General features: G+C 40.4%; 1 protein-coding gene and 1 long non-coding RNA gene across 4 annotated transcripts in view; one reads left to right on the forward strand and one right to left on the reverse strand.

Annotated features, from left to right (window-relative positions):
- Window positions 1-6,838: 6,838 nt before the first annotated feature.
- Window positions 6,839-18,248, reverse strand: LOC140512824 (uncharacterized). The gene is made up of 3 exons (XR_011969946.1): window positions 16,370-18,248; window positions 13,279-13,395; window positions 6,839-11,188 (listed from the first exon to the last, which is right to left on the reverse strand). It is a non-coding gene; the product is annotated as an uncharacterized lncRNA (long non-coding RNA).
- Window positions 18,249-18,403: 155 nt separating this feature from the next.
- OBI1 (ORC ubiquitin ligase 1) overlaps window positions 18,404-24,981 on the forward strand; it is a 43,608-nt gene continuing 37,030 nt past the window's right edge. The window contains exons 1-2 of one of the 3 annotated variants that reach the window (XM_072622166.1): window positions 18,650-18,812; window positions 24,535-24,638. Coding sequence is in view for 1 of the 3 variants with exons in the window: in XM_072622168.1 (XP_072478269.1) it covers window positions 18,602-18,673 (72 nt within the window). In the remaining 2 variants the exon portion in view is untranslated. Of the gene's footprint in view, window positions 18,813-24,534; window positions 24,639-24,981 lie in introns of all 3 variants that reach the window. The other 2 variants (XM_072622168.1, XM_072622167.1) reach the window with 2 other exon arrangements.

The following is a 24,981-nucleotide window of genomic DNA, read 5'->3' on the forward strand; positions in this document are numbered from 1 at the left end:
GAACTAGGGATAGGGGAAGGACTTGCTTTTCATTGCCACCCCTTTTTTACCCCAGAGGCTCTAGAAATAGGCCCATTTGTTCTGGGTCATTTGTCCTCAGTTTCAGGGGCTGGAGGTGATCCTCACATTACCCAGAACTTTAAGCCATGACAACCTTGGAACTGGGATTATAGGTGGGGAGCTGCAGCCATCCAGGCAAACATGGAAGCCCTGAGAAGACAGGGTGCCTGAGATATGAGGATGAGTGGGGTTCAAGACTTGGAAATAGCACAGGGCTCTACAGGAACTAAGCTAAACTATAAATCCAGTCCTCTTCCCCTCCCCAGAGAATGCAATAGTGCAGAGAGGGAGGAGGTTATGCCTCTCAAATGTTTGAGAAATATGTTTGTATGCTTGTGATTATACCTTTCAAGTAAATATTTTTTGTAAAAGTAAATCTGATTGTTAGTGCCTAAATGGGGTGCAGATCACTCCCTACAACTGAGTGAACAACATCAGCTGGGGCTGGAGCAAATAACAGAGAGCCTAGAGCCCTAAAATCTTTTTTCTTCTGGGGAAGAAATTGTGGAATTTAACATAACTGGCTTTGAGGGAGAACAAGTCAGAGTGGTCAGCAGTTATACATACTTACAAACATACATATGTATATGCATATGTATATAAATATATTCACATACATGCCTATAAAATCATATAATTAATAATAGATATAAAATACATCTTCACCATAATTAATCATTCAACAGTAAACTAGGAATTAAGGAATCTATAATCTCAGCCCAATTATTAGACAAGTTCTTAATCAATTTGAAAGGACCATAAAACTTTGGACCATTGGATGAAGGTCATACAAGAAACATCTTATGTTGAGAAGATCAAGTCATATCTCTTGGATTATGTATAAAAAACAAAAAGTCAGTTTAGCATCAAGTCAGGCAAAGACTGAACCAGAAAACTGAAACAAAGCCCCTGGGGGGAAGAGGGTTAAGGAAGAAATAGTTTCTCTCTCTACTGTCTCTCTTGCTTTGCCCCCAAATCACAATGGCCATATTGTTGAATACATTGAGGCAGGAGTAGAAAGAGATGTACAGAAAGCAAATAGAAAGTCTCCAGAGAAAAAGGAGAGGCTGTACCTCTGTTTTTACCTTTCAAATGAGTGGAAAGTGATAAGCCTCAAGGGTGATTCCCTAAGAGAGCCAAAGGTGAAGGACAACTGCCCTGATACTCCCTCACCCCAAGATCCTCTTCCTGTAAGGGACTCAGTACCTCTATTTCTTTTCGTATTTATTCTTTCTTGTTCTTAAGTGAATGAGCATTCTGAGATGGCAGTTATCAGGCAACCTGGTGGTTCAGAGATCCAGAGGTCCCATCAGAGGGTCCACCCACAACTGGAGGCAGTAGCAATGGATACTTGAGAGATAGATAACAGAAGTATTTGCAATTGGATATAGAAAGAGAATCACCCAAGGTTGGTGAAACTTGCTATGAATTCTAGAAGGCACTGATACTCAGAGCACAGAAGAGAGCTATACCTGATTGAGACTTGACGAGGACTCTACAAAATGGAAAAAAAAAAAAAATTGCCCGTGCCAGGACTCGCAAGGTTCCCTTTTTACTATATGTGTTCCCATCACATGAGCCTCATGTGTATTAAGTTTGAGCTCAGTCTTCCAAGGAACATGATGTGCATGGGAGAAGAGTGACCTCCTAGTCTTGTACCAAATCTTCTTACTGGGGTACCTCAATAGATGCCCTTTGCTAAAAATTCTAATGAACTCTGGCTGATTATTATTGGGAAGCATATGGGTAAGTGGTGTATACTACTGAGTGAGAATCTTTGATGCCAAACATTGTGGACAGTGGACTCTTTCTACTGTCTGCTACTAAGGAAGTAAGGAACTCTAAGGCCATAAGTTACAAACAATCAATAAGCACCAGTGCTGACTATGTACCAGGTACTATGTTACATTTAGAAAATTCAAAAACAAAAAAAAAAAAAACAAAAAAAAAGGAATTCTTGCTCTCAAAGAGTTTACTTTCTTTTTTAATTTTTTTGTTTTGCAAGGGGAGATATCTATCTTCTATCAATCAAGCCTCTATCTATCTATGTGCATATACATACATACATGCACATATGAAAAAAGGAATTCCCATTCTCAAGGAGATTACCCTCTATTAGAAGAGACATCTACCTATATGTATATATGCATAGAGATACAAATATGTACATGTGAGTGCATGGAATAAATACGTACAAGGCAGATATATACAAATGCAGAGTAGGTGCTAATCTGTAGTGAGAAAGAGTGCCTCCTTACCAGCATTTTGCTAGACCATTAAAATCTCAGAACCAGTCAAAAAAAAAAACAACAAACTGTGGTAGGATGAGTTGTGAGGAAGGTGTTCAGAGGAAAGGATGATCTGCAGATGAGAAAAGATTTCATGAAGAAGGTATATGAGCTTAAATACTGAGGAAGAAGTGGGATCTGAACAAGAAGAAGGGATAATCTAAGCAAAGGCACTGAGGTAGAAATATAGTCACAGAGTCATAATTATGTTATAAATACAAATGTTATATTTTAAAATAAGGGAGAGAGGATTTGGTTCCCCTCTCAACTCAGCTGACAGTCACAGGATATAATCACAGCTGACTAGGTGTTACTGGGTTACTACCCTGTGGTCCCATTTCCCCTCCCAAACCTCTCTCTTTGTTGTGAGTGGCAAATCTTAGACTGGGCTGGCTGTCATGGAGTCCTTTAAAATGCTAATCCTGAAATTAATCAGCACAGTGATAACTCAGGAAGTCCAGTCTCTGAGCAGTTGTGACTCTTACATCAATATGTGAAAGTATCTGGGAGTGGGGGAGTGGGGAAGCGAAAGAGTCATTTTGTCTCCTCTTGCTATGGCTATAAAATATCCTACCATCCAGTGACTGAAGAGACTGTCTGAAAGAGTTCAGTATTTGAATCTGACAGAGCATAATTGTGGGAGCAGAGACACATTTTCTAGATAGATGTAGATATACAGGCAGTTGCTAAAGACCAAGAAGCAACTTTGAGAAACTGAACCTCTGGCTTCAGAAGAAGAAATCTGCCTAAGGAATCAAGAGAGAGTTAGTCTTGGCAACTGAGAATAGTGCTATAGAGAAGAGGAAGGTCTTTGAAACCCGAGGGTCCTGAAGTTTTAAGTTGCCTTAGCCACATATGTTTCCTACATATGTGCCTCATTAGCATTGTATTCTAAGTCTATGCCCACCCTTCCCACTGTTTTTCTTTATTTTCATGTGGACTCTTTCTACTGTCTGCTACTAAGGAAGTAAGGAACTCTACAATTCTTATTATCTACAATTCTTATTATCCTCTATTAGTAAATGACTTTGCTGAGAGCTAATTGTATCTATTGGCTGAATGCTAATGGGAAGGAAATGGATGGGGGCTTCTGAGTTTTGGTTTTAGGAGTGGGTGCCCTTAGGGTACTCCTTGAATCTGAGAATGTCAGCTGCCCTCTGGGAGTTTCTATTCAGGTTGACAGGATACCCAGGAAGAAGTGTTACACAACAGTGTAGTATTTAATAAAACTGTACTCAGTAAATGATCTGAGTGCTAAAATAATGACTGCCAAAGGAAATGAAGTGCTAGGCCCATCACTGTATAAAACTAAACAATCATATAAACATGAAATTGACAAGTCTTCAGCCAGCTGTTCAAGGGCTCCATGTGGTTCAGACACAGGATGCTGTTGTGGGCTAAGGTGGCCACACGTAGGATGTAATTATTTGTCTTGCTTCACTACCAAGGATGATTAAAACATGTGCTTTATTTAAATAACCCTCATTTGGATTCCTATGTCATATCACTGTGGTATTCTTGCTCTAACCCGACAAAAAACTAGAAGACAAATGAATGTGTTTGTTTTGATAAATTAAAGAAAAATGTAAGCCAGGATTTCTGAACTCAATTCCCAACTCTGGTACTTAGCTTAAATTTTTAGTAACTAAAATGTCTTTTTAAATTGTCTCTGGAGAGGTAGATAATAGCCAACATTTATGTAGCACCTACTATGTCTCAAGTACTTGCTAAGCTGTTTACAAATGTTATTCTATTTCATCGTCATAATAGCCCTGAGAGGTAGGTGCTATTATTATCCTTAATTTACAGTTCAGAAAACTAAAGCAGAGAATAAAGTGACTTCCCTAGGATCACATAGCTAGCGTTTGAGACCAGATTTGAACTCAGGTCCTCTCTACTCCAAGCCCAGGGCTCCATCCTGGGCTACCTCCAGTTGTCCTGATCCATATCTGGCCACTGAACCCAGATAGCCCCAGAGGACAAAGTGAGGCTGGTGACTTTGCACAGCCCTTCCTCAATTATATCCAATTCACTTGCACGTCATGTATCACCTCACTGGTGTCATGGTCCTTATCAAGAATGAAGGAGGAGTAGATGTTCCTAAATAGACAGAGGGTAGACCTTTTCATTAGAAAGACCTATGTTCAGATCTTACCTCTGCTACCTACCTACATTTCTCTATAGTCATTTAATCTTTCAGGGCCTCCTACAATTAACTCTCCTCTTTACAAATAAGATGCTGATGAATTTCTGAAGGGTAGACTTTCTACACCAGGAATCCTGATGAAATCTGGATGAAATCACAGGTGTATACCATCTCTACATTCACTACAAAGAAATTTTCTCAGGGATCTTATTTTACATATTTAATCAATCGAGCATTTTAACAATCTACACTGTGTTAAAATTAAGTACTGAGATTACAGTCAAAAGTGAAATTGTTTGAGAAACTTACATTCCATTAGACAAATTATACTATACTTTATATACATATATAATACATTTATTAAGTGCATAATAATTATATTGAATATCATTGCCTTTATTGGCACTAGCATATTTCAATGAATTTACAGTCTCCTATGCCCATAAGGGCATATCCTTTCCCATCCAAACCATCTCATTTTGGGCAGTCCACATTTTTCCATGAATTCTCCACAAAGAGTGCAGCCAAAATGCTGGAGATGCTCTTCTAAATCTGTTAGGGGGTTACCAGTTCAGGCTTTAGGTTGTCTTTCTATTAACTCCGCACTCTCACTAACAAAGCCCAATTTTTTTTATATTATCAAGTTATAACATAATATCTCCCATAGTAAATCACTAAATGATAACAAGGAGTGTAAAAAATAGTAATAACAACAAGCATCTGTATTGTTTTTGGACAAGCCAAGGTTTCATTTGTACAATTATCCCTTCCGCATCTTGGGGGTTAACAGTATGGCGCCCCTGCAATATGGAAAATCTGTGTATAATTTTTTGGCCCTCCCTTTGTACAAGACAAGAAGTCTGAATCATTATGATATTAAACAAATATGTTGATATTATATAATATTATTATAATATAATATAATATTATTATTATATTATATATAAAATTTCTTTGTAGTGAATGTAGAGATGGTATACACCTGCGATTTCATCCAGATTTCATCAGGATTCCTGGTGTAGAAAGTCCACCCTTCAGAAATTCATCAGCATCTTATTTGTAAAGAGGAGAGTTAATTGTAGGAGGCCCTGAAAGATTAAATGACTGTAGAGAAATGTAGGTAGGTAGCAGAGGTAAGATCTGAACATAGGTCTTTCTGATGAAAAGGCCTACCCTCTGTCTATTTAGGGACATCTACTCCTCCTTCATTCTCGATAAGGACCATGACACCAGTGAGGTGAACACATTTCTGAGTTTCTAAACTTTTTCTGTGTTATCTACTGGCCTTTATATATCTGTCATCTGTAACTTCTGAAAAACTCCCCTCAAATTCCCATTTAATTTCTTATGCTAACCCTGCGGTATATTGAAACCATGATGGGGAATGTCTCAATGTGGAAGGAATAACTGAAGAGGGAAATCCCAATAAGAAAACTTCATCTACCAATGCTAATCCATACCAACTCAGAAACTTAAGAGTCCCTTAGAGAATTAGCCTGGAGCCCTAAGAGATTAAATGACTTGTTTAGGGGTCACAAAGTCAGTATTTATTGGACATGGGACTTAGACCCAGTTCTTCCTAATTCCAAGGTTTGCTTGATATCCACCAAAGCACAATATTATTCTAATCTAAAAGACATGCAACAAACTGACTACCCTCCTTTGGTGTACCGGAAAACAAAAAGTGCTAGTGATTGTAATTAATTCATGGATTCTATTAGTTTCACAATTGATGACTGATAACCTCTGTCCTCTAAGCTTAGAATAAACAATACTTAAAAAAAAATTCAAGTTCTGATGCCAACATTAAATAAAATATTTCCATAAATACCAATTACTTTAGTCCAATCATTTCTTCTAACTTGTCCCTGACAGAGTGGTACCATGCATGATGACCATACCAGTGGGCCAGGTTTTCCAATTAGTTTTTAATAGGACTTTTATGAGTTTTTTCAGTGTTAACCACAATGCGGGGGGGGGGCGGGGGGGATGAGGAGGGAAAGAGGGAGGGAGGGAGGGAGGAGAGAGAGAGAGAGAGAGAGAGAGAGAGAGAGAGAGAGAGAGAGAGAGAGAGCGAGCCAGTCTTTCTTTTAGGAATGAAAAATAAATGCAATTTGAGATCAATATTTATGAAGTTGTGATTAATTGACTGATGACCAAATGATTACAAAACGTCTGTCTGAAACATCTACTCAAATTTATTAGCTTTAACCAAAAAATTAAAAAACAATCTGAACTCGGTCAATGAAAGAATAATGCATTCCTAATCAATTTTTAATAGCACTTAAGATTTTATATTTTTTAACTTGCTTTTAAATAATTTATCATAAAAATGAATCTGATTTAAACAAGGGGTAAGAGGTGTTCCATGGTTACTTGATAGGTTTCTTAGCAAAGTAATTCAATTAAGACTTTTTATTATAAAACTATTTTATTAATAATAATATATTTTGCACTTACAGAAGGCTTTGAGCCAACCATATCAAAGTACTTGTCAAGACCCAAGTTCTCACCCAGGCTCTGTCATCAATTTATTCTTTATTCATTTCATTCCTCTAGGTGAATGTGAGAAGCGAGGAGGGTAGACTAGGTGATTTCTAACGTCCCTAAAAAAATCCCAGATTCTAAGTGAATCAGGAAGACCTGTTTTCCTCATTCTATGGGAGAGATCATCTGATCATAGGTTCTCTGACGAGGGAATGAACAGGAAGTCACAGTCATATTAGAAAATGAGCTGTATAATTGTCATGTTTTCTAAGGTGAATACCATTTTTTAATTATGAATCAAAATTGAGCACTCTTGAGTGTGAAATTCTATACTTTGATTTTGCAGAAAAGAAAGAAGAAATGGTTCCTCCCTCCCAAGCTTGTATTTCATAAAGGAGGATTAATTGAGCTGAATTTTCATTTTTCCTAAACATTATTTGCTTTTAATGTGTTCATTATTGCATACTACGTTTATTCACTCATTCTCAAACAGTCGTGTGATTCAGGAAGGGATTAGACCTTAAACAATCTCCTACAACAACTTTCTCATTTTACAGAGGAGACTATGAGAGCCCAGAGAAATTAGTGTGTGGAGGCAGCGTGGAGTAATGGGAAGAATGCTGGATAAGGAGTGGACAACCTGGGTGCAGGTCCCAGCTCTAACCCTTACTAGCTGTGTGACTATTAGAAAATCACATAATCTCTAAAACATTCCATTTCCTCTGTCATGTGGAAGAGGGATTAGGCTTTTTTATATCTGGCCCCAGAGGGAAGTTAAAAAGATACAAATTTAGGCTTGATGTCAGGAGTAAAACTACCTAACAAATGGCTGTTGTTTGATCAAGTCAGTCGTGTTGGATTCTCTGTGACCCCATTTGGGGTTATCATGGAAAAGATACTGGAGTGCTTTGTCATTTCCCTCTCTGGTTCATTTTTCAGATGAGAAAACTTAGGCAAACAGGGTTAGGTGACTCACCCAGCTAGTAAGTGGTTGAAGGTGGATTTGAACTCTAGACCGCAAGACCACAATTCTGTTCACTGTGCTACCTAGCTGCCAAACAAATGTAGAGACAGACAGACAGACGGAGACAGACTAGACAGATAGATACAGCTGAAATGGGTTGCCTTGGGAAGGGAAGTGGTAGATAATTTCTCTTGGAGGTCTTCAAGCAGAAGCTAGATAACCACGTTAGGGATTTATAGTGAGAGGTTTGGTTTTTTGTTTGTTTAGGTACAGGTTGGACTTTTCAGATAGGACTGCTGAGGCCCCTTCCAGCTCCAAATTTCTCTGAATTTGTAATCTGTAAATGGTGATAGTAATACTTGTGATACTTATCTCATAAGGTTGCTTTTAGGAAAATTTTATAAATGTCAAATCACTATATGATTAGTTTTAAGTAGAAAAGCCCGGATTAAACTCATCTCCTCTGGTTCCAAATCAGTTCATTTATTCATGTAACAACCATTGGTTAAGCACCTGCCATAAATAAAATAAGGTTAGGTACTGATAGAGATACAGAGACTACAAGATCCAACAGGGATGAAGTTTACAATCCTGCCACGTATATGAACTATGCAATAACTAATGCAGAATAGAATAGGATGGGATAGGATAAAATGAAATGAACAGAATGGGATGGGATAGAACAAAATAGAACAGAGTTGGTGCTATGTGAGATTTGAGGCAGAAAAAAATCATGAGTTGAGAGAAAGGAAAAAGGGAGATTAGCGAAGATTCCATTGGGAAAACTGCTTTGGGGTAGGATTTCAACTGGCAGACACTAGGTAGGAAGGGGGTCACACAAACTAAATAGTATAAATAAAGGTGAGGTAGCAGCAAAGCAATGGGCATGTACAAAAGTTGGGGAAAGATATGATTTGGCTGTGTAGAGTATAATTAATGCAGCTAGAGGGGATCAGTTTGAAATAGGACTGAAAAAATAGTGAAGGGCTTTGAATACCACTATAAGGAATTCTTCATTTGTTTACTTACCAACAGGGTCTGCAGAGTGACAGGATCAGATCTGTGCATAATAAAAATGAATCTGGAAGCAATCATCAATCATAGTGAGGGGAAAAGAAGAGGCTGAATGTCACTGTAATCATCTAAGGCAGCAGTGTCAAACAAATAGATATGGGGGTCACTTATCCATACATAAGACTCCCTCTAGGTCATATATTGACTTAGTTTTAAAAAGCAATGCTATCTTATGTTTTATTGTGTTTTCATTTATTTTGTTAAATATTTCCCAATTACATTTTAATCTAGTTCAGGCAACACTCAGGAGTACATGTGTCCCCTTCCCGTTTGACACCTCTGATCTAGGCAGGGAGTAAAGAGGACCTATAGTAGGGTAGTAACAATGAGAATAGGGACAAGAGAGGACTGATACTCATGATTTTAACAATATGGAATCCAGATGATCCATTTGTCCATACAGTATAGTACAATGCAGGACAGAGAATGAGGCTGGGAACTGATTGCAGAGGGAGAAAAATCAGCTTGCTCTAGGCAGGTGGGATTTGGAGTGATTTGAAGATATTTGTCAGTACTCTGACTTCCTGACATCCACTTTTTCACCTCACTGTAAAGGGATGGAAGTCAGCTCTGAGAAAGAACAGAGGTGTTGAGACAACAGGAAGTAGGTTAACAGTATAGACATGCTGGTTCTTCTACTGCTAGTTCCTAGAATCCTTCAAGCAGCATCTATTTCCAAAGAAGGGGTACCTTGGATCAGCCAGACTGATCCAAAGAAGAGTCTGAAGCCCTGGGACAGAACACCTGTGTCTCAAGTATACTCTGCCTCAGTCTCCCAGATCCAGAGTGTCTTCATCTGCCTCTCAAGGATCCAGGATAATCTCAAATGTTTGGGAACCTCTCTCTTCACTGCTACCTTTATTTGGGGCCTCACTGGCTCTGCTTCCTTCCCTGCTCCCATTCAGGGACCAGTGATTAGTGCCTCAGTACCATTTAACCATTTATCATCAATTAGCTTGTATAAAAGGATATTTTCTTCAAAGATATAGCAAGAACAAATGTACAAATACTTCCTTCAATATCTCCCCTTAATCTCTTTAAAGCAGAGGCTCAAAACTTAGCTCAGTTTCTACATAGCATTAGTTCTACAAAGTTCATGGTCCAAAGTGGCATCTCTGCCAGACTGGTCCTCGTCTCAAGGTCACTGAAAATCACTCCCAAAGATCATCCCTTGCTCCTTGGGGCACTGATGTCTTACTAGCAAACGAAGTAAAAAGAATATAGCAACTTTTCACATCTATCAATGTTCTCAGACGTTACAGAAAAGCACTTTTTTTGTCTACTGTAATTCATACAGAGTTGAAGTTCAACTAGACTTTCATCTATTTGGTAAAAATATGAAAGGGTCTCTTAATTTTTCCATTTCAGTATTCTGGACCATACCAAACTTTTCAAACTTTTAAGAAACATTTAAAAAAAGAGGTCCCAAAGATTACTCTGTGTTTCTTGGAGCATGGATTTCTCACTGACTCTAAAATATAGATTGTAGAAAACCTGGATCCCAGAGGGCCTTTCTGACCTTTTGAACTCACAAGGTTAGAGTATCCAGTCTCCTTCAACTAAAAGGGAAGAGAATGAATGTAGAAGATAACTTCGGAGGCCTATTCATAGGGTCAAATGGTCTCCCTTCAAAAGAGAGATGATCCCATGACTTCTCCTCTTATAGCACTGTCTCTCAATGGAAGTCAGAGTAGTCACCAAATGAAGTAGCGAAGAGGGGATTGAGGTTACTAGGCCTTTTTGAATGCCTCTGCCTCCAGTCAAAGGGCCTCTTCTTCTATGTGACCAACTGACCAGAATCAGTTATAGAATGTCCATGAATGCTCCTCAGTCTCTCCAAGGTCCTAACATTCTTTCACTGACTAACTTCCAGAAATGGCCTGTTTCCACTTCCTTAGTACCCATTCCCTTGGAAATACCTTGCGATTTGGTATCTAACCACATCACTCTACTGCAGCTGCTCTCAGACGTCACCAGAGATCTCCTCACGGCCAAATTCAATGGACTTTTCTCAGTCCCCATTTTCTGTGAAGGTTCCCTTCTGCCTTGCTTCTCCTTTGGCTTCAATGATGCTCCTCTTTCCTGACTTGGAGACCAGAAGAGAGTTGAACTATTGCCTCAGATGCTTCCTGGCTTTGTGCCCCTGTCTCTCAGTCCCAGTTTCTGCCTCTGCAAAATGAGGATGATAATAGCACCTACATTGCAGAGTTTTATGAGGATCAAATGAGATGATCCATGTAAAATGCTTTACAAACCTTAAAACAATTTATAAATACCAGCCATTATTAATCATTGCTATTTTTGCCTGATTGTTCCTTCTCTGGCTCTTTGGTTGGCTCATCATTTTTTTCCATTCCATTAGGGTAGGTTTCCCCCAAGACTCTTCTGCAGGCCCCTTTTTCCTAGCCTTTTGCACTCTCTTCCTCGGTGAGCCAATCTGCTCCCATGCGTCGAATTATCTCCCTTCAGATAACTCTGGGCTCTTGAAGACCCTACCTCCTCCAGCAGGCCCTATCAAGCAGAGAGCAACATGGCATGCTGGGAAGAGCCCTAACTCTGGAGTCAAAGTTCTTTGATTCAAATCCTGCACCTAGTTAATTGAAGGATTGGGACTATAACCTAGGGCTGGCTCTTTCTGCTACACCAGAACCAGAAAGATTCTCTCATTTAGGAGACACACAAAACCTGTAGAAAAGAGAAGTTGAGGGAGAGAATCTCAGAAACCAAAAGGGAATTTGTTGGTGTAAGCATTTCCAGTTGTGCTATCACACAAAGCTCCAGTGTTACTATAAGACCTCTTAGAAATGAGGGGTCAAAACTGAGAGATGAAACTGTTCAGATGGCCAGCATCCTGAGAGAGGCTATAACGCTGAATACTATGGTGCCAGGCTGGCTACTGGCATGATCCTGAGGGCAGCTGATAAAAGTCCCAGCTTCACTGCTTGAGGGGATTACCTTGTTCCTGCTTTGGGTAAGAGCCCCAGTTCTCTCCCATTGACCACTACGATGGTATAGTCTGGCAAATATAATTGCTTGGCAAGTGTGACTTTAGCCAAGTTTTTTTGTTTTTTTCATTTGGAGCTCGAGAGTTTCCCCCTTATTAACTACAGTGAATTTTTTGACAGAAAAGACTTAAACATGCCTGGTTATCCTAGAATCACTGTGTCCATATAACCACACTGTGTAATTCTCCAATTAAAGCAAGCAAATGATAAAATAATACTTGAAATACAAGATCGAGTCTAAACACAGTTGGAATTATAGGTAAAATACTAGAAATGTTACCCAAATGACCCAAAATTGTATTCATATAGCCCAGGCATAAACTTCGTACAAAACATGTTTTCTTTTTTTTTTCAACTTGCATTTGAAAGGCTGCTGCATAAACCTGGACTGGTAAATAAAACTCAAAAATCTCATTTCATTATGTTAAACTTATTGTTTAGTAACAGGTGGGCCCTTCCCACCCATGTGGGCTCCCGTGGCAGCATGATCCAATAGCTCAACATAGGGGAAAAACCTCAAGCCCTCAAGTGAACAATCCATTATGTAGTAGTCAAAGCTACTACATAACTTCATTATATCCTGGTCGACTGAACTGCTTTTGTTGGCCCAATCTGAGAGTGTCATTTCCCATCTCTGATGATCAGAATACCCCCAACATATAGGCTCAGCATTTCCTTAGGACTTTGATTGACACGTTGGTGCATTTGTCTCCCCCTGCTGTCACCTTGATTTTGGATTATCTGGTGAATTGGAGGAAACCAACCAATGGCCATTAAGCCCTGATACCAGGTAGCCTGGGATTTTTAAACTTTGTAGATAAAGGATACAACAATTAACCAAGGAAATATGTGTAAGTGAGTTACTACAAATCACAAAGTGGAGGGAAAAAAACAAAACAAACAAACAAAAAACAAGGGATTTGAATCCCCTGCTTTAAAAAAAAAAATGTCTTTTCCAGGATATTTTAGCAGACTGCCTATTTCCTACTTACTTTATCTCCACTTATTTCGGAACAAATTGTTAACACCAGCTTCTGAAACAATTAGTTTCCACAGACCTTGGTGATAACATTTTTCCTATCCTACCTAACACATTTGACTAAACTGCTTAAGTTCATCCTAATTACAGGAATGAATGAATAGTTCAGCCTCCTTAGAATTGCCCCTTTTGGTACTGGACTCCCAGCCCCACTCTCAAACCCAACTTCCACACCAGACATAAACATTTTCACTATTTCCCACAAGTTTTCTCACCTTACTCTTGTGACGGTCTTCTTCTATTATAAAATTAGTTGATCCTAGGCTTGTATGATAGTAACTTCTCAGTTCAATTCAACCAGTCTTCACTAAGAGATGATCAAGGTCGTTACACTAGACGTAAGATATACAAAGACAGAATTTAAAATAGTGTTTGCCCTGAGGAAGCTTATATTCTATTGAGGAAAATATAACATTTAAACAGGTAAATGAATACAATATAATTTGAGGGGGGAGGTTTTTTTAATTATAAGTTCTCAGTTTTCTTTCCCTTTGCCTCTTCAATCTGATACAAAAAATTAATTTATTTGGATAAAGCAAGAAGTTCTATAGCCATTTCTGAGTAGAAGGTTAAAAGGAAACATCCTTAAAGACCTCTTACAGTCTAACTTTCTCTTTTCTTCCTGTTCTAAAATGACCACTTTTTCAAAGCTAAATTCCACTTTGGCAGTGTCTAAATTGTCCGTGATTTATGACTCAAGAGATTCTATTGCTAGGCCTATCACCCAAAGAGGTTGCTGACAAAAAGAAAAGCTCTACATAAGCCAAAGTATTTATAGCAACACTTTTTTTGGGTAATAACAAAGAAGAACGAGAAACAAAATGTATACTTGTCCACTGGAGAAAGGCTAAATAAATCCTATGATGTAAATATATTGGAATATTATAACACTGTTAAGAAATAATAAATACAGAGAAGAATGGAAAGACATGAACTGATGCAAAATCAAATAAGTTGAACTGGGAAAATAACATATACAATAACAACACTATAAGTGGAAGAACTACAAAATCAGTGAAACTAAGTACTGCAAAAATTACAGACAGGAAGGTCGGCCCCAGAGGAAAAAAACCAGAGAGGTGGAAGAGGGAGTTATTGATAGGAAACTATGAATATTGTGTTACAAAGACGAAAATAATAAAAAGAAAAATAATAATTTAAGAAAGTTAGTACTATATATGAGGTTTAACGGATGAAAAAGAAATATATCCTGGTTCCACAACTTTTTATCAGACTCACTCATTTATTCAATAATACTGATGATGATATTGATAACATTAATTACAACTCATTTCTGTAGCGTTTCAAATGACCCAACTAGGTGGTGAAGTAGATAGAGCACTGGGCTTGGGACCAGAAAGATACCATCTTCATGAGTTCAAATCTGGCCTCTGACACTTATTAGCTGTGTGATCCTGGGCAAGTCATTTAACTGTTTGCCTCAGTTTCTTGATCTATAAAATAAGATGAAGAAGGAAATAGGAAACTCCAGTATCTCTGCCAAGAAAACCCCAAATGGGGTCACACAGAGTAGGACCTGACTGAAAAAACACTGAACGATATAATACTTTAAAGTACAGGAAGGTGGTAGTTACTGATGCAGTTTTTATAAGGTGCTAAATTCCAGTTAAAACAAAAATGAATAATACATTGCAGTTGGCCTTAGGGTATTTACAATCTGATAACCACACCCCTAGTAAATGGCTTGAACGCTGTTTTTGTTAATCTGTGATTTCCTTGTTTACCAAGTATGCATCCTATTAACAAATAAATTGATTGTTAACTCTGTAACAAAAACCTTCTCGTGTTTATTCAACATAAGCCACTATTCTGGTATTCAGTCCACTAGTTTGGTTTTTAAAGCTGATTTAGCTAAACTTCTTTCTCTTTTCCCTTTCCCTCAGCTAGGGCCCTATTCTGTGCAGGTCTTTTTGTGTGTTTACTAGTCAACTAGTTTTATCAGGCTCTTTGTTAAGCACCAAGAAAAAAAAAAAAGTTGTTTGGTTTTTTGAAGAGGACCAGTGAGCACCGGGTGATGTTTTGGTTCATATGTGAACTGGATTTAAGTGAGGCCAAATTGGACAAAGCTGTCAGCTTTACTGTCTTCCAGTCACTGAAATCCAGTGGCAAGACACAAGTCAAGATGACTGGCAATGGCCAGGGATATAGTATCTGATCTTGGTGTATTCAGGACCTGCAGCACTCTTCAAGGCCCTTGGAAGAAATTATTCACTTCCACCCATTCCTTAGGGTAAGTCTTTGCATGCTTGTGGGAGATATCCCCCTATCTCACCCACAGGTTTGAGGCCCGTTGGTTAACCCACCTGCCTAGACAGTATACCCCATGCTTCAGTTCATGAATGCACAGGTGAGAGTTGAGTGCTAAGCAGGAACCAAAGGTGGAAAAGAAGCCCTGAAAAGGGTTCAACAAGTCCTCACACAAGAAGTGCTAGTCCTCTTTGCACACCCCATACAGAAGAGTCCGACAGGACTGAACAACAACATGGCTCTCCTCTGTATACAAAGGAAAAAGTACTGCCACAATCCACAGAGAGCTTACGTTCTAAAGGAGGGAGAGAACACATCCTGAAATCTGTATGTGTGAAATAAATACAGAGTAGATGGAAGGTAGATGGAAGATTGAAGAGGGTGGAAGTTAAGAGGGAGAGTATTCTAGGGGGGCCCTGTGTGAGGATCAGCTAGAAAGCCCACGTCTTGACCATTTGAATAGAAGAGATCAATGTGTTAAGCAGGACTACGCCTTCAGATACCAGAGTGAAGGCAGTAATAATGGCTGGGTGGGGAAGTGTGAGGAAGTGGGTGAGGGAGGGGGTGAAGGGAGGAGTGTCAAAAGGATATGAGATAAAGAGGAGTGAAGACGGAGCTCTTCTCTGAGGTTTTGTCAATGAAATATGAGTCTCAGTCCTCAACTGAGAGGGTGGGAGGCTTGAAAAGAAAAGGGATGTGGGACCGTGGTGAGAGGGATAGATAAGCAATTAAGGTGGGGTTTGTGGGATTGTCTAACTGCCATGAGAGCCTAGCTGAAATCAGTTTAGTCTAAATCTGTAGTGGACCAACTCAACCTAGCTTCATCATTTCCTCCGGTAAATGAAAAATTCTTTTCCCCAAACCCATTCATAGACTAAAACAAAAATCTTATATAAAATTAAGGAAAACATAATATAACTTAAAAACTTAACATAAACATAAAAACATAAAAAATAACATAAAAAATTGCAAACGATGACTCATGGAACCATAACTGTTATATGCCAACTGATAAAAGGGAAAACCATGTCCACTGACCTTCACAAGCCAGCACCAATGCTGATATCGTATTTATTGTTTTTTCTGCCCGTGTAGAATGTTGTTTTCTTTAATAGAGCTGAAATCTGTGTGTATATTGTTACTTAGTTCTGCTTTTTTTCACTCAGAACTGCTTTTTATCTCCCAATATTTCTTTGTATTCTTCATATTTGTCACACCTTATGGTTATTCCATGAGTTCAGACAACACAATTTATTTAGCTATCCTCAATATCTAAAAAAAAATTAAATATTCCAATCAGTTAGATGAAAAGGTAAGGTTACAGTTTTCCTGAGCATGGATGGAGGGAGAAAAGAATTTCAATTAACCAGTGTTATCAATGAAATAAGAAAAGATAAAATAGAAAACCCTATGTAAATAATAATAAAAAATTTTCACACAAATAAAAGTGATACATATAGACCAGGGAGAAACCATATAAAAAATCTTTGCATTAAACTGCTTTGATAAAAAGCTGACATCCAGATCTACAGGGAACTAACACATATCAAAGCTATTCTCTCCTGAAAGGCCACAGTGCCTGGAGAGCAGGTCTCTAAACCATGCAGACCAAGGGACCTCTGACCCTAGGAAAATCACTCTATTTCTCATTGCTCCAGGCAAGTCTCTAAAACAACTTCCTCAATTGCAAAGCAATTTAGGTAGTAGATGTTTTTCTGGTAGTAGGTGTTTTTCTCCACCAGTAAAATCACAGGTTTCAATCGAACGCCAATCTACCCACCACCCCAGAAAGAACTTCTCTCAAACTCAAGTCTTTCTGACTCCAGATCTGACATTCAAGGTCCACTCTGTCACTTAATTATAATCATTCTCATATTACTTTAAGGTTTGCAAAGCACTTTACCAATAGTATCTCAATAGATCCTCTAAACAACCTTGGTGCTGTTATTACCCTCATTTTACAGATGAGGAAACTGAGACAAACAGAGATTAAATGACTTGACCAGGGTCATGCAGCAAGTAAATACTGGAGAGTGCACTTGAAATCAGGTCTTTTATATTAGCATGGGCTGACTTTGGATAGGCAAATGCTAAGAAACTGTAAAGTCATTGAAGTTATGATCCACCTGTGTTGGATCAGTTCAACAGTCTGTAGGACTTCTTTCAGATGGGCACTGGCATCCGAACATGGAGCTTCACAGATGATCTTAACTGCAAAGTCACTGAAGTTATGATCCACCTTTGTTAGATCAGTTCAACAGTCTGTAGGACTTCTTTCAGATGGGCATGGCATCCGAACATGGAGCTTCACAGATGATCTTGGGAACAGTTTAAAGCATGAGAGGTTTTGTTTTTTGCACATTTCTTAGAACAATCCTTCCTGCTGGTCGTGTAATTATTGGAGGGTCTGTGAATCCTCATCCCCTGCTAACTAATCGTCCTTTCCCACTTGTAGGTCCATGCAGATGGCAGGAGGCATCTGGGGACACTCCAGGCAGTGAACTGGAGCCATGAGGACAGATGCCAAGCAAACCCCCAAGCCCATCATCTCCAAGAAGCCCTCTCTGGATTCCTCTAGATCACCATGCATTAAGCGGCCGAGAGCCTCTGGACGCTGGCCACTCCACGGGGTAAAGGGGATCTGCGGGGAACCTGGTCTTCTAAGAAGGCACCCTTGGGGGAAGCTGAAGGGAAGACGCTTACTGTGTAAGCTCCGCGGAAAAAGCAATTTGCAGCCCCCTCCCCTCTTGCACCACTTCAAACCGATTCGGCCAGCACGTATTAAGCGCCTACTGTATCCCAGGCACTCATGAAGACCTAGGAAAGGGTAGACTCGGACTCAAACACCCCCAGGGTTCGGTCCCCGCGGGAAGGAGGACGCTAAGGCCTCCGCCTGCTGCTAAGCGGGCTACGAGCCCCTCCCTCACCTTCCCCCCCTCCCGTAGGCCCGCCGCAGCCCCCCCCCCCACGTTCCCCGCCACTCGAGGCCCCGCCCCCCGCATCTTTCTGGCCTCCGCAGGGTGCCGGGGAGGGGGTGGGGGGAGGGGTAGGGCGGGAAGCTCCCTCTCCCTCTCCGCCTCCCCCCCACCCCCCCGCCGCCGACTCCTCGTTTCCAAGCGCGTTTCGGTTCCTGGCCGGGAGAAGGCTTTGGCCCCGGAGAGCCGCCGTAGCCCGCACCTTCCGGCGCTCGGAGCCGCGGCGGCCGCAGCTCGCGGCCCCCTCCCCCGCGGGCAGTGGGACTTCCGTGTTGGCGGGATTCTGAACGCGGCCATGGCTCAGAACGTTCAGAACGTTACATTGTCTCTCACGCTGCCCATCACTTGCCACATTTGCTTGGGGAAGGTAAAGGAACGGAGGCTGTGCGGCCGCGGAGGTGCCGCGGGGGGGATCCCTGCCGGCGCCGGCCGAGCTTCTCGCGTAGGGCGCCGGAGTTGGGGGGAAGTGGGCGGCCGAGCCCGTGCCTGGCAGCGGAGGATTTTCCGTAAGGGGGTGTTCGGGGAGACGAACGGGGGTGTGTGTATATGTGTGTGTGGGGGGAGAGAGAATTGGGGGGCTCCGGGCTGACGGACGCTGATGGAGGGACAGAGCCGGCGGCGCGGCCCGGCTCGCGCGGGCGCCAGCGTGGGGGGAGCCCCCAAGAGCGCCGGGGGGGGGGCGCTGCCGGAGGTGCCGGCCCCCGCGTGGGATTGGAGCTCAGGCGCTGAAAATGCTAATGAGCGTGGTCCGCGCCTCCCCCGCCCCACCCCCACCCGGCCTCTCCGACTCCGGAGCTGGGGGCGCCGCTTCTTAACTTGGGCTTTTTATTTTCCTAAGCTAAGGGTGGCTTTGGGTTCCAACCGTCGGTGTGCCCCAATTAAGATGAACCCCCAAGTGGTGTCCATAACGACGAGCCCTCTGAAAGATGTGAGGCGGCTCTCTGTACCCTGGACTTGGAGGGGAAGGGCGCAGTAAGTGCGCTTGGGAAAGCGCTTGGGATCAGGAAGTTGCCTTTTTTTTCATTAATCAGTAAGTTTTCGTGTTTTTCTTTAATCAATAAGTTTTCATTTTTTTCTTTATTTTTTCATATTTCTTTTGCTCTCCATGTTCCCTCTTAAAAAGTTTAAAGACCCTTTAAGCCTAATGTATATTGAGAGCTTGCTGTGTGCAGGCAGCAGTCCATGCCAGTGATTGGCGGGTCTCTTTCCCCCCACTCCCCAAAACCAAGTGCAGACTTTATGAAACTACAGTTTAAAACCACAAGCCGCGCCAGCTCAGTGTCAAATTTTTAAAATGCCATTTAAGTCATATTTAATCGAGTACTTCCTGTATGCCAAGCACCAGTCTTTCACCCCACTCCTCGCCCCCCAGATGCAGATTTTGTGTGTTAGACCATGCAAGCTCACTGTCAAATTCTTAATGGCCATGTAAGTCATATGTGTAAAGTACTGCTTTATGTCAGTGATTTGCACATCTGTCTTTTCTCCTCCCACTCCCATATCCAGAGGTTTTGAAACTACAGTTTAAACCACAGGCCATGCCAGCTCAGTGTCAAATTTTTAAATGCCAAGAGTGCTTATTGTATGTAAGGTGCCAGTTCAAGGCAGTGATTTGTAGGTCTTTTATATATCATTTCACCCACTACCTCCTTCACCCCAAATACAGACTTAGTGAAGCTTCAGTGGACACCTCAAAGTTAGGCCATGCAAGCTCACTGTCAACTCAGCTTTGGATGCTGCCCTCCTCCTCTAGATCAGTGTTTTGGAGAAAATCCTTTTTTTATCAGGGTTTAGGAAGTCACCTTCTCCTGAAAGGCTTGGGAAGTTCCCACTTCTGGTGTTGACGATTATCATTCATTATTAATTAGGCTAATTCAAGTCTTTAACTCTTTCATCCAGGGAGCTGTAATACAGGCATGTTCATAGAGAACTTTGTGCTTTCACAAAAGCGCGTCTGTCATTCCATTTGGTTCTCACAGCATCCTTTGAAGTAGGGTGGGGAATGAGGAAACTTTGACCCAAAGAAGTTATATACCTTTCTCAAAGTCACTCAGCTAGTGAGTGATAGAGATAAAACTACCACTGACTTGGTATGGGTACCTTGGAATGGGTATTTGAGAAGCACACCTAAGGTCTTTGACGCTAATGAGGAAAGCCACTTTTGCTTGGTAAGGTAGTAAAAGTATTCATGATGCAATTTCCTTATAACTGAAATTCAGGGTTAGCTGAAACAGCATGGGAAATACTGTTTCCTTAATTTTGCATCATGTTATATCATTTTTACTCATCAGGCTATTTTGCAGATATGCAGAAAAACCTTGTTATGGACCAGTTAAGGAGGGAGCACCTGTGTGGGAGCCAGTGTGCTAATGATGACTGACTGCTGGAGCCCAGACATTGGCTTTTGCATCTTAGTGAACTCAGAATCCCAGTTACTCTGCTGAGAACCTGTATGCAGTAATGATTTTACATTAGATTCCACTTTCACAACAACAATAAAGCCGACCCTCGTTTATAAGCATTTTCCTGTTTGTTTTTCCTGAAGATAGCCAGTCAGTCAATAAGCATTTATTGAGGGCCTACTATATGCCAGATACTGTTAAGTGCTGGGGATACAAAAAAGGGGGCAAAAAACAGTCCCTGCCCTCAAGGAGTTCACAGTCTAGTGGGGGAAACAAAACACTATATGTAGAAACATGCTACATGCAAGATAAATTGGAAATAGTTAACAGAAGGAAAGCACTAGAAAAAGAGGGTCTGAAAAAGGCTTTTTTGTAGAAGACAGGATTTTAATTGGAAAGAAGCCAGAGAAAAGTTGGCTAGTCAGATGATAAGGTAGTTGGGTTTTCAAGGCAGCATATTTTGAAACCTAAAAGCAGTCCTCCTTCATTCATTGCTCATCTAGACCCTAGTTAATATGTGGGGCTGGAGATACTTTAACTGAGGGCTAGCATTTCTGAGTTGCTTCAGGATGAATTTGCTGGGTGCATTAGAACAGTCAGTTCATCTATCCAGGGTCCTCCTAGCATAGAATCTTGGAGATAGAAGGTACCACAAAGGTAATCCAGTCTCATAATAATATTGCACATTTACATAAGCACTTTAAGCTTTATTGAATATTTTACATTATTTTATTTGATTCTTTAAAAGGCCTGATGAGGTAGGTGCTTCTATTTCCATTTTGTATGTGAGGAAACTGAGACCAAGAGAGGATAAGTTACTTGCCTGAGGTGACACAGGTCATAAGTAGGAGAGGTGGGACCTGAATCTGAATCTTGATTTCAGACCCAGCACTCTTTGAAATCAGTATATTATGCTTTAAGTAACTGGGATAGAACCCACTCCACCCTTTCTTAATCCTGTGATTCCTGCCCCTTCCCTCCAAGATTCTCCTAATCCAGTGGGTATTGGAGTATCTATCACGGATGTGCAGCCATGGAGCAACTCTGGCCTCTACTAATTAGTAAACATTGATTAAGTGATAGGCACTGTGTTAAGCTCTGGAGATATAAAAATAAGCAAAAGACAGCCCCTGCCATCAGGGAGCTCTTGCTCCAAGTTATCTCGGCCTCAAAGAACTGTATTCCTCCCACCCCCTTTTGATCTATGTTGAAGTAATCAGGTAGATTGAGGGCCATCTGGAGAGGTATCTATGTATCTCCATGTCAGCAAACTATCTCCACCAGTGACACCCCAACTCTTGAAACATCCACTGCTAGCATATCCTTGGACTATACTTTAAAAGCTTAGATACTGTCTCTAGGTCTCTTATTTTTTTTTAGAAGGCAAACATTATTATCTTAAAGGATAGAGCTCTAGCATTGGTTCTAGGCTTCTTTTGTTACCATAGAACCACTTGCCACTTGGACAGTGCTGATGTTGAAAACTTGCTCCTAAAGAGATATCACATAGGTAAATTTCAGTGAAGGAGAAAGAGAAGCCAGAAGAAGTTTGTATTGATCCAGCATGTCTTTTGGTTCAAATCGAGAGTTTTGTTTGGAAGGCCTACAAATGCAGTTTGTTAATGGCATTGCTGTAGTTAGCATTACTGAACCTTTAGTAACCGTTTTTCATATTTTTAAACACTTGAATGTGTTTGTTACTGTTTTTTGCATACATTAGGGGAGAATAACTTCTCTGCCAGATGTTAGTTTAAAGAATTCTAATCAATCTTAACCTAGGCTACCAAGGTCATTATCTATTGGTAAAAATGATTAATAGCCTCATGGCCCCTATCCAAGTTTCACTCCATTATCTTCTTTTCCCTTGTTGTTATGAGTGTTATTCTACCAAACAGTTGCTAATTACCAGGAACTTTCAGCTTCCTAATAGAGTCCGTTGATGTTATCTCTTTGTATAAACTTTGGGCTTCTTAAGATAAGAATTAGGGTAGATTTTAAGCTGTTGCCCTTTCACTGATTACTTAAAGTGTCAGGATTAGACTCCTATGATCTTGTAGATTAGGGTGCCATAAACTGAACACTTCTCCAGATATGGTCTTCCCAGTGAAGAGTACAGTGGGCTTTCTCCTTTGACATTTTATTTTCATTAATGCAGTTCATGAATGCATTAGCCTTTTGAACATTGTTATGGTTGAAAATAATTTTTACTCTTAATTCCAAAAGGTTTGAAGAGTTTTTATCATTATGATATTCTTGATGATAAAAGGAAGGTCACATTAGTAATGTTAGTAAAACAATTAGTAAAATTGGGAAACTGAAACAAAGAAGGCTTAAGTAATTTATTTGGTATCACTCAGTTGTGGATTAAGTGCCCCCAAATCTCTATAAAAAGGTTCCTACCACTGAATAGTTTTTTTTTTTTTCAGAACAAAAAACATCTCTTATCCAAACTGTACTGGAAATTTATCTGAAAAATTAGGCAAATTCATGAGGATAAAGTGTTAGGAACCAGATAACAATCATTTTGGAAGTGTTGCATTCTTTTTCCTTCCAGAAAAGTTCTTCATTTATCTTCTGGGAAAACTGAAAATGTAATATTTGATCTTAATAAAATGAATATTTTTCCAATATCAGAGGTCAGCACAAGTACACATAACAGCAGCACATGATAAACTACAAGAGAGGTACAGTCAATGTGCTATGAGAGTTTTGGGAAAGGATCGTTTCCAGTGGATGGAACGGTAAGATAGACAACCTACAGGAAGGAAGTAACCTTTTTTAGCCAAATGCTGAAAGAAGAGTAGCATGGGTATTCCAGGCATAAAGAATGACATGTCCAGAGTGGACAGAGATGAGATGACAAAGGTGAAACTGAGTATAGTCTAGTTTGATGGGAACAGACAATCCCTAACAAGATGGAGAAATGGGGCTTAGATGACTATACGGTGAGTTTCAGAACTGCTTCAGCATTCTGACCCAAAGGATAGCTGTTAATGGTTCTCTGTTAGCCGGGAAGGTGAATTTTGGAAGAGTGACCCAGGGACTGAGCTGGGCCTTGTGTTTAACATTTGTTTTTAGTGCCCTGTATAAAGCTATGTAGGACATCTAATCAGAGGATACAGTGCCAAGAAGGCCTGGCTAATACACTGGATGATTGAGCCAGGATCCAAAAAGATCTTGCCAGGCTAGATAGAACGTTGGGCTGAATCTAATAACATGAAATTCAATAGGGATAAATGTAAAGTCTTATAGTTGAGTTTAGAATATTGATTTCATAAATATAAGATGGGAAGAGATGGACAGCAGTTTGCCTAAAGAGAAGCAGCTGGGTGGAGTGAATAAGAGTGCTAAACTCCGAGTCAGAAAGGAGTCAGAAAGCACAGAGTTCTGATTCCATTCCATATACTAGTTGTGTGACCCTGGGGCCAAATCACTTAATCTCTCTTAGCCTCAGTTTCCTCACCTAAAACATAGGGATGGGAATAATAGCACCTATCTCCCAGCTGTGAAGATCAAATGAGATGACATCTGTAAAGTGCTTTGAAAACATTAAAGTACTATATTTTAAAATGCTGGGATTATAATGGGTTCAGTATAAGTCACTGGTATCACAGCCAAAAAGATTAGGTGGTCTTGGGTGATGTTAAGAAAGACATAGCTTCTAAGAAAAAAGAAGCTGGATGTTCCTAACACCACATCTGAGTTCTTAAGCAGAAGAACTGAAATATTATTTTTCCTAATAATTCTTTAGCAAAACAGATTCCCATAAGCCGTTTCTGAAAATGTATATCTCTTTGCATTTTAATCAATCCTCTTCATTTTACAGATGAAGAACCTGAGGAAGAGTCAAGATATGAGCCCAAGTCCCAATTTCATTATCTCTGATCACCCTAAAGATAATCAGAGCTGTGTATCAGGAAGATTAGTCAGGTATTGCTCTGGAGATTAGATAGGAACACTGGAAAGGGGTGGAAAGACCAGGCAGGAGGCTGCTATAGGAGTCTCTGGGAGAGGTATTGAGATCTTGGACCTCAGTTTGGTGGGATTCTAAAGGAGGTGACCTGTTTGAGAGATAGCAGAGGAATAATAGATTCTGTGGGTGAGAAGTCAGTCAATACCTGGGTGATTGGAAAATTGGTGGCACCATTTAGAGAGACAGGAAAGTCAGAAAGTAACTGGTTTGAGAGTAAAAGTAATTTTGACTTTGGATATATTGGGCCTAAGGTACTGATGGAATAGCCAAGAAGAGATATTGAATAGGCCGCTGGAAATT

Source organism: Notamacropus eugenii, chromosome 6, assembly GCF_028372415.1.
Source record: "Notamacropus eugenii isolate mMacEug1 chromosome 6, mMacEug1.pri_v2, whole genome shotgun sequence".
In the NCBI taxonomy this organism is placed as follows: domain Eukaryota; kingdom Metazoa; phylum Chordata; class Mammalia; order Diprotodontia; family Macropodidae; genus Notamacropus; species Notamacropus eugenii.